The sequence below is a fragment of the Bombus affinis genome, chromosome 7, assembly GCF_024516045.1.
Source record: "Bombus affinis isolate iyBomAffi1 chromosome 7, iyBomAffi1.2, whole genome shotgun sequence".
NCBI classification, from domain to species: Eukaryota; Metazoa; Arthropoda; class Insecta; order Hymenoptera; family Apidae; genus Bombus; species Bombus affinis.
Genome location: NC_066350.1, coordinates 12,038,064 through 12,050,198, shown reverse-complemented (window position 1 = coordinate 12,050,198; position 12,135 = coordinate 12,038,064). Strand labels below are relative to the sequence as shown.

The following is a 12,135-nucleotide window of genomic DNA, read 5'->3' as shown; positions in this document are numbered from 1 at the left end:
GATAACTAACATTGTAAGGCGTAATAGTAACCAACACGCGACTCCTCCGTTCACCGTTGCTCAGCAAACCGTTCATGTCTTCGATTTCAAAAGCCTAGCATTTTTCCTTCGATTAACTTTCCTTCGCTAGTAGCAACAGCCGCGGCAGCGGCGCATAACGGTTCAATTTCAACCGTCTTTTTGTAAATCACTTCCGACTCGTTAACGAACAGCCTTTCGGAGAGCACTCGCACACGGTCGTGGAACTCGAGGTCGCGACGAGAACTAATCTTCGTTGTCGTCGTCGTCGTCGGTACTTTTCGCCAATTACGCGCGTCTACGCGAATTACCAACTGCGGCGAACGCCAAGTGCGGCACCGCTTTTTCGTTAATCACAAGCGAACCGCATTTCGCGGTGTTCCGCAGTGGCCACCTTGAAACCAATCGCACGCCACGATTCGAGTCGGTTGAAAACAGTCACGAGCGTAACTCGCGCTCTTATGTAAGCTCTATTATTTTACACGTTGCAATTCGAAGGAAATCAACGTGCAACGTCGACCAACATAAGGAAAAATCCTTGCGACAGACGATCGCGTCCACTTGTGTTCGAACGAGCCGGCCACCAACGATCGACTGTTCCGCTACCGTCGAACGTCCGTTTAACAGCACCGATTACCCGCCGATAAGTCGATTATGTAATGAGTCATCGATTCTACGATAATTCACGCGTTTCTAGGAAGCGCCGAACGTCGCGAGGTAGAAATAATTCACTCGAGTCTTTCTACGGCGAAATTGTTGTAGAGGACAATCGATGATCGGTCGATTAGTAGATGGTTAATTAGCGGAATCGTTACAGCGAACAGAGCCGATTTAGAAAGCACTAGCTGCTTCCCCCGCACGAACACTTCTATCGTATCGTAATCAGTTGTCAGGCTTAATTAGCTAACCGCGATTCAATTAAGGGCGTGATTTAGTATTGCCCGGCCGCGAAACGACTAGTACGGATCCAGTGTTCGTATCGCGCGGCAGATTCAGCCGGACTGAGAACAGAACGGTGAGACTTACGTGACTGTAAGAGAGGAAGATCGGTCTCTATATCGCCGCCGGTCGTCAGTTCGAACCATACGCGAGTGTATAACAGTTAATAAACGCAGCTTGTACATAAATTCAGGTGCAGCTGAGCGTATTGCGCTGCACACACGTTCGGTGTGTTTCGAGACTCGTGCAGACAATGACTGGCTGCGAAGTCTTCGTAATCTTGAGACTCGTTATCTATTTACTTTGGCAGATCTTCGGGAAGAAGGTTGTGTAATTAAAAACGACGCAAGAGAGCACGGTATAGCGTATCGCCTCGAGAACTGGAAGAATATGCCCCGAAACCACGTTATTTGCTTTGCTTCGCGTATTTTTCTCCAAACTTCCCCCTTTACCGCCTCCTTTTTGTATCAATATTTAATTTCCACGCTCGGTTGCCAAGCAGCGTATTATAAGTATATCGCCGAGATACATACGTTTCCATAGCGAATTCATTTCCAAGAGTGGCTAATAGGATTTTTAATTAAGCGCATACGTGTATATCCTTAGTTCCGCTCTTTCCATCTTTCCGTGCGATACGTACGAGGAGTATCGTCCTCCCTGCTCCTCCTTCCTTTGATTAGTTCGCGATCGCAACCGAGAAATTTTATTCTAGACTCGAAGTCTTTTCGTGTAATCAGAAGCTGTAACGTCTTCCTCGTCGAAGAAAGGAAACGGTGAAAGTACTAAACGTTGTACTTGAACGGCGTGCATTACGCGTACGATTATAATAGAAACTTTAATAAAAAAGAAATTTCTCCATCTATACAATTTTTCTTCTACTTTTACTTCTTTTACACCGGTCACCTAATTATCTTAAATCTTCTTTTGCGATTCAATTGATAATATCAGAAACGAAATCGTTGGAAAAAGTATGTAACTAAGGTATAGTAGATGTTGCTATAAGATATATTCTAATTATCGCAATAAGAAAAACAAAACAGTCACGTTCACGCAAATATCACGAGGTTATTAGATAAATCAAGGAAAATCACGTATTCAAGTATATAAGTAGATCGTTCATGTACCGCAAAGATAAGCTTATCATTTTCTTACCTGCTCTGGCGCCTGATCGGAGAAATGAACTTTTTGCTGAGCGCTGTTGAACATCTTTCGATGGGCACGCTTGAACTCCTCCATTAGCTGTAAACAATTTAATACGTGTGTTATCGCGTCTTTACTGTTACTTTATTATTGATATTATTTCTCTGACCGAAGATTAAGCACCGAACTTAATCGATCGAGAACAAAGAGGTCACACGGTAAAATTTACGGCGCGCTCAATGCGCGTTCGGTCGCAAACTGAACTCGCGAAACGCGTACGAGCGAGCTGCGCGCCTGTGAATCGTCGTCGTTCGAACGCTCATCTACGAAAGTTCGATCGTTTGCAACATCGCGCGGTAATTTTTAATTAGGCTGGCTCTCTACTCGTTATCGACGTACAGACGCTTTTCAGTATCTGCGCGGCGTATTAATCGCCCCTTTTGTTTTTTCTGCATCTATTAACGAGCGTTTCTCCTTTATCCATGGAGAAAAACAATCCTCGGTGGAATCGTTTCGTTTTCATCGCCGATCTAACACCGATTAGATTTTTACGAGATTAGATCGTTCAGCCATCGAACGAGAGATCAACCGGTCGTAATTTCAATTTCAACGTTTTACAACGTAGCGAGTGAATGAACTTTTCGCGTGTTAAGTTTAACTGACAAGCGTGTCGGATGTCACGGGAGGGAACGTGTGGGTGTTCGTGATACGAGAATCGGGCTCTCGTACGTGGCAAGTGAACGCGCGATACGAATGCTCAACTTACGAGTACAGCGACGTTATGAATGCACTGGTATCCTGCAATTCGACGGAGTCTAGTTAAAGTTCAAAAGTCGCGCGGTAAAAGATCGTTGAATGCATCGGAATCCTATTGTCTTGGATCGTACACTTGAACCAATTTCGACGTTTACGTTATATTATGCTACGACATGTAGATTTAAGAAAAATCAAACAAAGATTAACAGAACATTGGTCTTATCGCAGTTTGTGCAAGATCACAAATATTGACTACCTTATCGTGCGTAACTTTCTGTTCTTGCGCCCTCAGAGCTTCCGGGTTTTGTGGCTTCCGCGGCTCCGCAGTTTTCTCCTTTCCTGCTTCCATTTTCGCGGCGTTGTTCATGTTCCTCTGAAAGAGACGATGCATTGAATACGCTTACGCATCACGATCGCGTATAAATATACCATCGGTAATCGATATTTCGTGACGCAATATTTGATCGATTCAGAATTAGTCATACTGTGAGAAAGTCTCGATCGAGTTAGACGGAATGAGCGATAAGCGATTTGTCGACGATAAGGAATCTACATGTGTTACTCGGTTGTCCAAGGAATAGAACGTCTCTTATGATGAATGAAACCTTACTAATGTTGCTATTATCGCCACCATGGAAACATGTTGAAAGAACCAAAATCTTATCTATTGGGAAGAAAACAATTATCTTTGCAGATGACGCATGATGTATCGCAAAAGACAATTACCCATGCTAAAATAGAGACACAAATATAAATTTCCATATAATATAGCTTGTTGGTTATTAAAATTTTCGTTGCTACATGACAAAAGTAAATTATTTACTAAGCATGAATTATTTACTTACTTTATATCGAAATCTTTAATCGTGAAATAATCAGTCTTCTTTATTGTTTATTGTTACCTATTTGACATAATTATTTTAATCTTCGATCCGATAAGATCGTGTATGCAATATGAGTCATCGATCGCAAAAAAAATGTCACGTTTATAAAATAATACCAGCATTGAGCGGTGATCTAAATTCCAATTGAAAGGACAAAAATATTGCCGCGCCAGATAGGCGCCACTCTCGCCACAAAGACTCCGAAGACGAGAAAAATCCAAAGAATCTCCACGGAGAATCGGTCGATATAAAAATCCAAATTCCGGTAACACGGCCGGTAATGCGCATAAACAAGCAGGTAATGCGATCCAAGCGGTGTATAGGTTTCGCGAAGAGGAAAAGTCGCGGCTCTCCTACCTGCTGCGCCCGCCTCTGCAATTCCTGAGTGATGGCAGTGCTTAGATCGGTGCAGGCTATCGGCGATGTCCTTGTGGCGCAATTGCGGGGCGTTGCGGTGGCCGCGGTGGCCGCGGTGTCATTGGTTTTATTGGTCCCGGTCGAGGTGGCAGTGATCGAGCCGAACGAAACTGTCGACGGTGGCTCGCAGGAGGACGTCGATAAGGACGAAGAAGTCGAAGCGGAGTCCTTGCTGCAGGAAGACTCGAGGCTCGACTCCGTTTCCGTCGAGCCTGTACTGCCCATAGACATTGTGCTACCCATTTGCATACCCTTCGCGTTCATTGGCTTCGTGTCTGTAAGGATAGAAACGCATTTCACCTTACTTTATGATACGCGTTTTAGAAGTTGACTTTAACACGCGTTGTTAAAGTCCGAAGTATTGCGAGATATTACGAAAGGATCTTAATAATTTAGAATGTTGTTTCTTACTTAGAAAGTGTCAGCGTTTGACGCTACTGCGATTCTGGACTTTTTCATGTCATAATCTCGCCATTGTTTCAAGCAGGAAAAATACTTTTAACGTTTTAAGAGTACGTAACGTTTTCTAACGATAGAAAAATGACGATTTACCATACGTGCCGTATCGATAGATCTTACGTGTATTTTCTCGAATTATTTTAACGCACCTCCGGACCATTTATAAGGAAGAGGTGGCGGCGGCGCTGGTGGGCATACAGTTTGGTGGATCTCCACGGTCGTTATCGTTTTCCTATCTCCGTCCTGTGTGCCATTTTCCTGTGACAAAAGTTTAACAAGAGGCCTCTCAGTCCAACGTTCGAACGTACAATCACCGTACCTCCACGATCGTTTCTCTTTTTAATTAAGCCGCGTCGATGGCTCTAGGCTGCTGTACACTGATCATTACGTTAATTCGATCAAGATAATCGCGATGATTATGAGAAGACTCGGAGGTAGAAAGCGCTGATCGAATACTCGTTAATTATCAAACAGCGAGCGCTAAATATTAGAAGAACAATACCTATTAACACAAGAGTAACTCACTTTGGATCCATGATAGGGAGGCATATCATCGGCTGGACCATCGTAAATGACGTCCTGTTGCCGCATATTGTCCCTTCGATAAGCCAAACGACGATTCGCTTCGTCTCTCGGATTAGCGTCGAAATCGTGGACTTCGTAATCGATTCTTGGCGCCACAGGATCGTACAGAGGCTCGTTATCGATATCATCTTCGTAATTACCACGCGAGTTCGGACGACCTGGTGCACCTACGAACCTGTGGTTTTGGTTCTGGCTCTGATTAATACGGATCACCGTGGTGTTATTTGGTCTTCGAGACCATTCCTGAGCCTGCGAATCGATCAATTATCATCGCTTAGCGTCTCTCTATTTTTCGATCGAACGACTATCACTCTTCAGCATTTTTCAATTTTTTATAAAAATTACCATCCATTTTTTGAATAAGAATTCGTACCTGATCCACGTGAGCCCATTCCGCGGAGCTGCAGCTGCTGGTGGACAGGGCAAGCGGGCAACAGATCCTGCAATATTCAGGGTCACGTGTTACCAATAATTTTTATATCAAACGGTACTACTTTCTAATTCCAATTATACAACATCGTGAGGAAGCAAGACGTAAAGGAACGAGGGTTAAGAACAGGATGAACGTTTATGAGGCGGTCAGGAATTCGTCCTGTTCCCCGGTGCTACGATCGTTATCACCGATTGTCCTATTAATAGACCGACTTTCTCCTTGGTGCAAATTCGTCGATGCCACATGATAACGGTCGGTAACGAGAGAGAGAGAGAGAGAGAGAAAGAGAGAAATACCTATCCAATGCCATAAACCGCGCGAGCTACTGCATCTAGCTCGATTCTATGGCAAAGAACAGTTTAACTGGTCCTTGTTAATTGTAATTACGTACAACGGTTCAGGCTATGGCATAATAATCGTGTTACAATATGGTCGTTTAAACGTTACATCAGAGTTATGCACGTAACTAATTACAGACACTTCTTTACCATTGCAAGGCATTTATCTTGATTAGACGGGAAAGTGAAACAAATTTCTGATTCTGTATATATTACTCTGCCTATTTGTTTTGGTTTTGTAATCTACGCAATCAATTACCTAACTTTAGAGAAATAAAATGACATAAGTAGACCATAGATGTTTGCATTACAGGAACAAAATCTACATAGAGATTTCTTTCGCTTTCTAAATGTTAACGAGAGTATCGCTTTACTTTACATATTTCGTATATTTCGAGTGTTCGAGTTTTTCATAAGTACCATTTGCTCTTCGTCTTACTAACCTTCCATTTCGGTTGCAAACGTCATCGCGAGGGTATCGATGATGCATTCTAGGGTCGTGATGATGTTGCGGCGAGTAAGAAGGATTCTGCGGCTGTGGGCTGGCTGCAGCCATACTCGACGTTTCAGAATCGTAACCGCTCGAGCCACGGGTCCATAATGGTTCAGGGCAGTCGTAAAGGTGATTCGGCGTGGGTCGTTGCACTATGAGGTCGAGAACGGCGGAGCTTCTCATTACCTCGATGGCTCTTTCGAACGGAAGATCAGTGAGACGCTGGCCGTTGCACCAAATTATAATGTCGCCGGCTTTCAAGCCCGCTGCTCTAGCTGGTCCATCGTCTCTGGTGCCCTAAATGAATTTTATTTAATTAATTCTCGATTCTCCGTTATATCGTGCTATTCCGTATCCACGGTAATTTGACCGAACAAGATCAATTTTACTATCGCCGTTTAAGTCGAAATTGAAAGTAATTGAAATTAAACACTGGAGAGTTAGGAAATTACTATCAAATGTCAGCGAGAAACTATGTATAATTAACCTGAACTGTGAGGCCTGGCACGATGCCTCTGCAAACACCACACCCGAGGCGACCCTTCTCGCCGACGAGAATTCGAATCCTGACTTCGGTGCTCGGAACGGCACCCAAACCAGTTTCGTTGTACTGTAGCTGCTGCTGTTGCTGCTGCACCATGTGCCAGGTGACCGGATCGTTCGGGTTGCTTTGCGAATCATAAAGTACTTTTATAACGAGGAAACAGTCCGTGGACTAACGCGAGAGCCTTGCAGAATTTTTAATGAGCGATCGGTACTTACTCTTTCACAGGTATCATTCCCACGCCTGAAACAATAAAACACGAGCAATCAGTATAAGTTGTTCGCGTGTATTCTGGAGTTGAGAGAATTCAAAAAAAAAAAAAAAAGGAAAAAAGAGGAAAAGAATGCGAGTAATTACTTCGAATCTTGAGAACGAGCACTTGTTGGTTTTTTGCCAGAAGTGCCACTTCCTGATGGACTGCGTCCTCGACCGGATACCCGTTCACCCTTATGATCTGATCACCGACCTGAAAGTAAAAAAACAAAGTGAAACGAAAAGTAGAATACACGGTTAACGAAATAGAGCAGAAACCGTAGTTTCGTAATTACGGAATCGATTCGTATCTTTTGACCAATGTTATACGAATAGCTATACCACCAGGCAAAAGTTTGAAATCGCTACGTGATTCCCCCGGAGAATTAAGAAGAAAACAGAAAAGAGTTCGTCGCGTCTAAGAACTTGAGCAAAAATCAGTTTCTTTCAGAACTAGTTTATCTCGGAGTAACCTTCGATAAAGAATCTGTCGTTGTAAAGGAAATTTACGACTATCGATATCGAATTAAACAGTTAAAAATTATTAAACTTAAACTTAAACTATTAATGAAATTAGCGAGGGACAAAATGTAAGTACAACCAGGAAACAGATCCCAAATTTTTGACCGGTGCATGTGGATGTTTGTGCATTTGTGAAACACCGTAAATGCACATGCACATAATATGCAGAAATACGTAAATCATTCAAGATATAGTAATCATTGTAATGTTTAATGGATGAAATAAATCTCCGCCTTGGTTCCGTTCTTTCAATTACGTGGATAAAAATTTGAATATACACAAACATCTTCAGTGTACCGATAGCAATTACAGAAGTGTAACTACAATTTGTGACTTCATTACCCTTAATCCATTTCTGTGAGCTTCGCTGCCAGGTTGCACGTCGCTCACGTAAAATCCGGCTGCGTACTCTCTGCCACCACGGAGGGAGAAGCCAAATCCAGATGCTCCACGCCGTCTCAGCCTGACATTCCTAGTCACACCGATGACGGCCATCCTGCCGCCTCCTGTTGGATTTCCAGGACCTCCACCGGTCGATGGTACCATCCCAGCACTACCTGTGCCGGATGCACCACCCGACCTGCGAAAACCAATTAAAACTCAATCTCGTCTGATCGATGTTATTTGGCATTGGATTTAATTGCACGATAATTAACGAAGTACAAAATGCTGGAAAAAGAAAGTGGATTCGGTGGCACGAATCGAATTACGAGCCACCGTCATTACACGTATTGTTCGGTGAATCGTATCAGCAGCTCGGACGGAAAGTGGAGCGCGTTTCATTTAGCCGAATGAATTCACGAGTACGCTTTACCCGCGATATAATTTTATCCTGGATTTAACCGCGTTAACGAGTCTCGTCTTTTTCGTTACGTAAAGCGAGCAACATTACTTTCTCGGTATTATTCCTATGCGTTCCACGCTCGGCGAAATCACACGAGTCCCTCTCGCTAATAACCGGCGACTATTCGCAACTCACCAAAAAATCTTAGTCGTGTTTAGCGACGTTGAGATATGTCGATAAGTCACAAGTATAGCGCGGATGTAAAATTTAAAGATACAAAAACGTGATAGAGCGCGCACTAAAAATGGAAAAATATAGGTAGCGTGTATTTGGTATAATACTTGCTTTCAGATTCTTCCTCTTGTACCGATTCTTTGATTGTATTCGTAAAAATTTGCATATACGTTCGCAGTCACGAAACGCGACACATCACGGACAGAAACGTTTCTTGGCCCGAGGATACAATGGGAGTGGTGTGACAGAAGGAACAGTTAGTCATTGAGACTGAATAATATGTATAAAGGGCGTCGTTTTACTCTAGCCATCCGTTAAGGATATTTTCCTGTATTTATTTCACGAAGTAAAATAATTTATGCATTTCGTTATTGTCGATCTACTGGCGCGCCTCTGTATACCGTAAAAAAATCCAAAAAGAAATCGTTGGATATGTTTGGTGTCCACGGAATAGACATGTACACCATCGAATATAATATACCGGGTATTGGTTGCATATCTGTGGTAGTCGCGTCGCGCGTCTGGGATAGCTTACGGGGATGGCGAGGATGGCAGTGGTTTAAACGCTTTCCATTGATTTCCGTCTCCTCTGGATTTTACTGCTACCCAGGTAATTACCACCGGTAATAGAATATCCTACGTGTTTGTACGTTCCTATATATCTCCGGGAAATTCGCGATTATTCGAGAAGAATCTTAGAATGTGACGGATAAGTTTGACTTTAAAATTTGAATATGAAACTAAGTCTTTGTTTAGTTCGTGCTTATCGCTCGAAATAAAAATTTGAAAACCGTTCTATATTCACAGCGGTTCGATATAGAGGAATTGTATTTTTCACAAATACGTGTAATTGTATAATATGCGGTTTTAGAAGCTGCATTTGGGTTACCGTATGCGTTACGAAAATATGAAATATTTCGTAACATTTAGCAAGATTCGCAAGAAGAAGAATTAAAATCGCGGACGAACGTTTTCCTTGGGGATGGACGGCAAAACGGCCGGAAAATTTGTGCACGGTCTGGAAAGAGGAATTACAGCAATTCTGTGTCAACGACGCGGCTCACCTTCGCGAATAATTGTCCTGCAAAAATGCTCGTTTCAGTCGGCGGTCGGAGAGCCGCGCAGTCCGACTCGAAACAATCTTTGTTCGGATCTCGCGGTCTTTTTCCACAGTCTCCTGTGAAATTAATGACCACACCTGGCGCACTATTGGCCTGCGCAATCGTCGAGGAAGGAACGACGAAGCGGAGGAGTCGAAGCAAATTCCACCGCAGACGACGAAAAAGACGAAAGATAGAAAGGAGACGCAGGGTGGGGCAGGCGGATGAAACAAGGAAAGAAAGACACTTTATGCTCCCTAATGACGCCGGGAATCCGTCTTGTCTCGGACATTGAAAAGATTACGTGCAGTATGAAGGGACGTCGTAGGTTGTCGGATGCAGCGGAACACGAGAATGACACCAGGTAAATGACAGTCATTAGAAAGAACGAGACACTAGTTTAAAACTACTCCGACTAGCTGGAGAGCTCGTCTTCTTTCTTTTCTATCTTTATTCCACCTTGTACTTGTTCTTGCTCCCTTTCTTTTTGCTCTTCCTGAACGTTACCGAAGGCGAAAGAGAATTCCATCGTCTGCACTTTCCTACGAACCTGCAGGGCTTTTGCCTTCCTCTTTTTAGAGGATATCATTTCGGGCAGACTACGCTCTACACAAAACGCAAACCGACGAAGGCTTTCTATCCGAGTCAATTTACATGCGACTATTTACGACGTGATTACCATTTTGCCTCGGCAATGGGTGCACCTTGCGTTCGCAATTATCGGAAAATTACAAATTTCCTTATTGGACGGTAATAAGGGACGTGCATATATGTGCCGAAGCAACGAGACGTTGGAGACTCGGCGTGATATCGTGTCGAGTTCGATCTTGAAAGACCAGTCTCCGATCTGATCGGCGATCCGCTAGATAAGGGAAAAGTACTACAAAGAAGAGGAGCTCTACCCCCTGGGGCGGCAAGGTGAAATACCTGTCGACGACACCTACTAAGATCCACGAGATTTCTCGACCGGTGGGATCACTGACACGAAAGGTAGGTACTCGTTACAAGCTGTTAACGCATTTTTAACGCGTTCCTCGCGACGTCCTTAAGGAAGTCGTAGCTGCTTTTATTAAACACCCGCTCTTTCAAACGCGTCGGAAAACAGTCACGCTGCCGTAGGTTTTCAACAACTCCCTCCGATGCTTGCCTCCACTTCTCGACAGCTCGGTAAACGCGCCTCTATGCCCTCGTTTCTGAGCATCTCTCCAAAATGCGTTCACCTGACGATCCCTTCAACCCTTGCTGCTTTTGTTCGACTGCTCCGTATTTCTATCGTCCGGCCAAGACGGCACAAATGTTAAGCCGACCTGAAAAGGATCGGGCGGACACAAAAAGTGCTGCTCCGATAACCGTAACCAGTGATTTATATTCATGGAAATGCAACGTGGAGTAGAGAAGGTGAGATGATAGGGAAAAGAAAAGCTCAAAGCTGTCGAGATTCTATCTACGGAGTTAGTACATTGTTAACAATGGTTTCATTAATCCTTTCATGGTCCGATATCGATAAGACGCGTCGATGACGCGATAACGAGCATCCCGCGAGCGATCTAGAAACCGAGTAGAGGTCGTTGAAAAGTTTCAAGACCGCGAGGAACGTAATCTCTTATGTAATCTCGAGGACAATGGACGCGCGTAGATTCTCAAGGAGGTTCCCGCGACAAGAGGCCAGGCCATCGATATACTCAGGCATACCGTTATTGTCGTCGATATCGCTACTTAACGATCCAGCCACGAAAGTGTTACGACTGTCACGAACTTTCCTCCACACCTTCCAACGCTAATACTGGTAGCTGCTACTGTCTGAGAGTAGCAGCTCGTCAAAGAGAGCTCTCGCGCATGGCCATTACCGCGCGTTTACTTCGCATCGAATCCCGCATTCGGTTCATATTTTATGCTAATCAGTTCCCTTCGCGACGAGGTAACGAGTAACGAAAGGACGAAAAACGAGGAAGAAGTTCCTCAGGTTGGTTAACGCGTTTGACTGTTTTTGGAGGGAAAGCAGAGAACGTTGTACAATAATAATTAACGTTACGCCTTTCCACGAAATTATTTCGTTTCTTAATAAGCCACGGTGTTACGCTAACAACCTCGTGTGGCAACCTCGTACGAAGTTTCGATATTCGAGAAATCTTCGCGATTCGCTTGACGTAAGTTATCGTTATAAAAAGTCCGATTTTCCGGATTATGATTCAACGAGTCACTCATATCGAGCAGCTGTATCATCGGTACCATTACAA

The 12,135-nt window shown here is 43.8% G+C and overlaps 1 protein-coding gene across 1 annotated transcript in view; it reads right to left on the bottom strand.

The window, feature by feature from the left end:
* The window catches only part of LOC126918690 (uncharacterized), a 37,398-nt gene that overhangs the window by 1,746 nt on the left and 23,517 nt on the right, over nucleotides 1–12,135 (bottom strand). The window contains exons 2-12 of the mRNA XM_050726886.1: nucleotides 8,123–8,360; nucleotides 7,364–7,472; nucleotides 7,225–7,249; nucleotides 6,950–7,130; nucleotides 6,413–6,759; nucleotides 5,572–5,638; nucleotides 5,139–5,447; nucleotides 4,763–4,871; nucleotides 4,095–4,429; nucleotides 3,110–3,226; nucleotides 2,110–2,196 (exon numbers count right to left, since the gene is read on the bottom strand). Of these exons, the coding sequence (XP_050582843.1) occupies nucleotides 2,110–2,196; nucleotides 3,110–3,226; nucleotides 4,095–4,429; nucleotides 4,763–4,871; nucleotides 5,139–5,447; nucleotides 5,572–5,638; nucleotides 6,413–6,759; nucleotides 6,950–7,130; nucleotides 7,225–7,249; nucleotides 7,364–7,472; nucleotides 8,123–8,360 (1,924 nt within the window). The remainder of the gene's footprint in view (nucleotides 1–2,109; nucleotides 2,197–3,109; nucleotides 3,227–4,094; nucleotides 4,430–4,762; nucleotides 4,872–5,138; nucleotides 5,448–5,571; nucleotides 5,639–6,412; nucleotides 6,760–6,949; nucleotides 7,131–7,224; nucleotides 7,250–7,363; nucleotides 7,473–8,122; nucleotides 8,361–12,135) is intronic.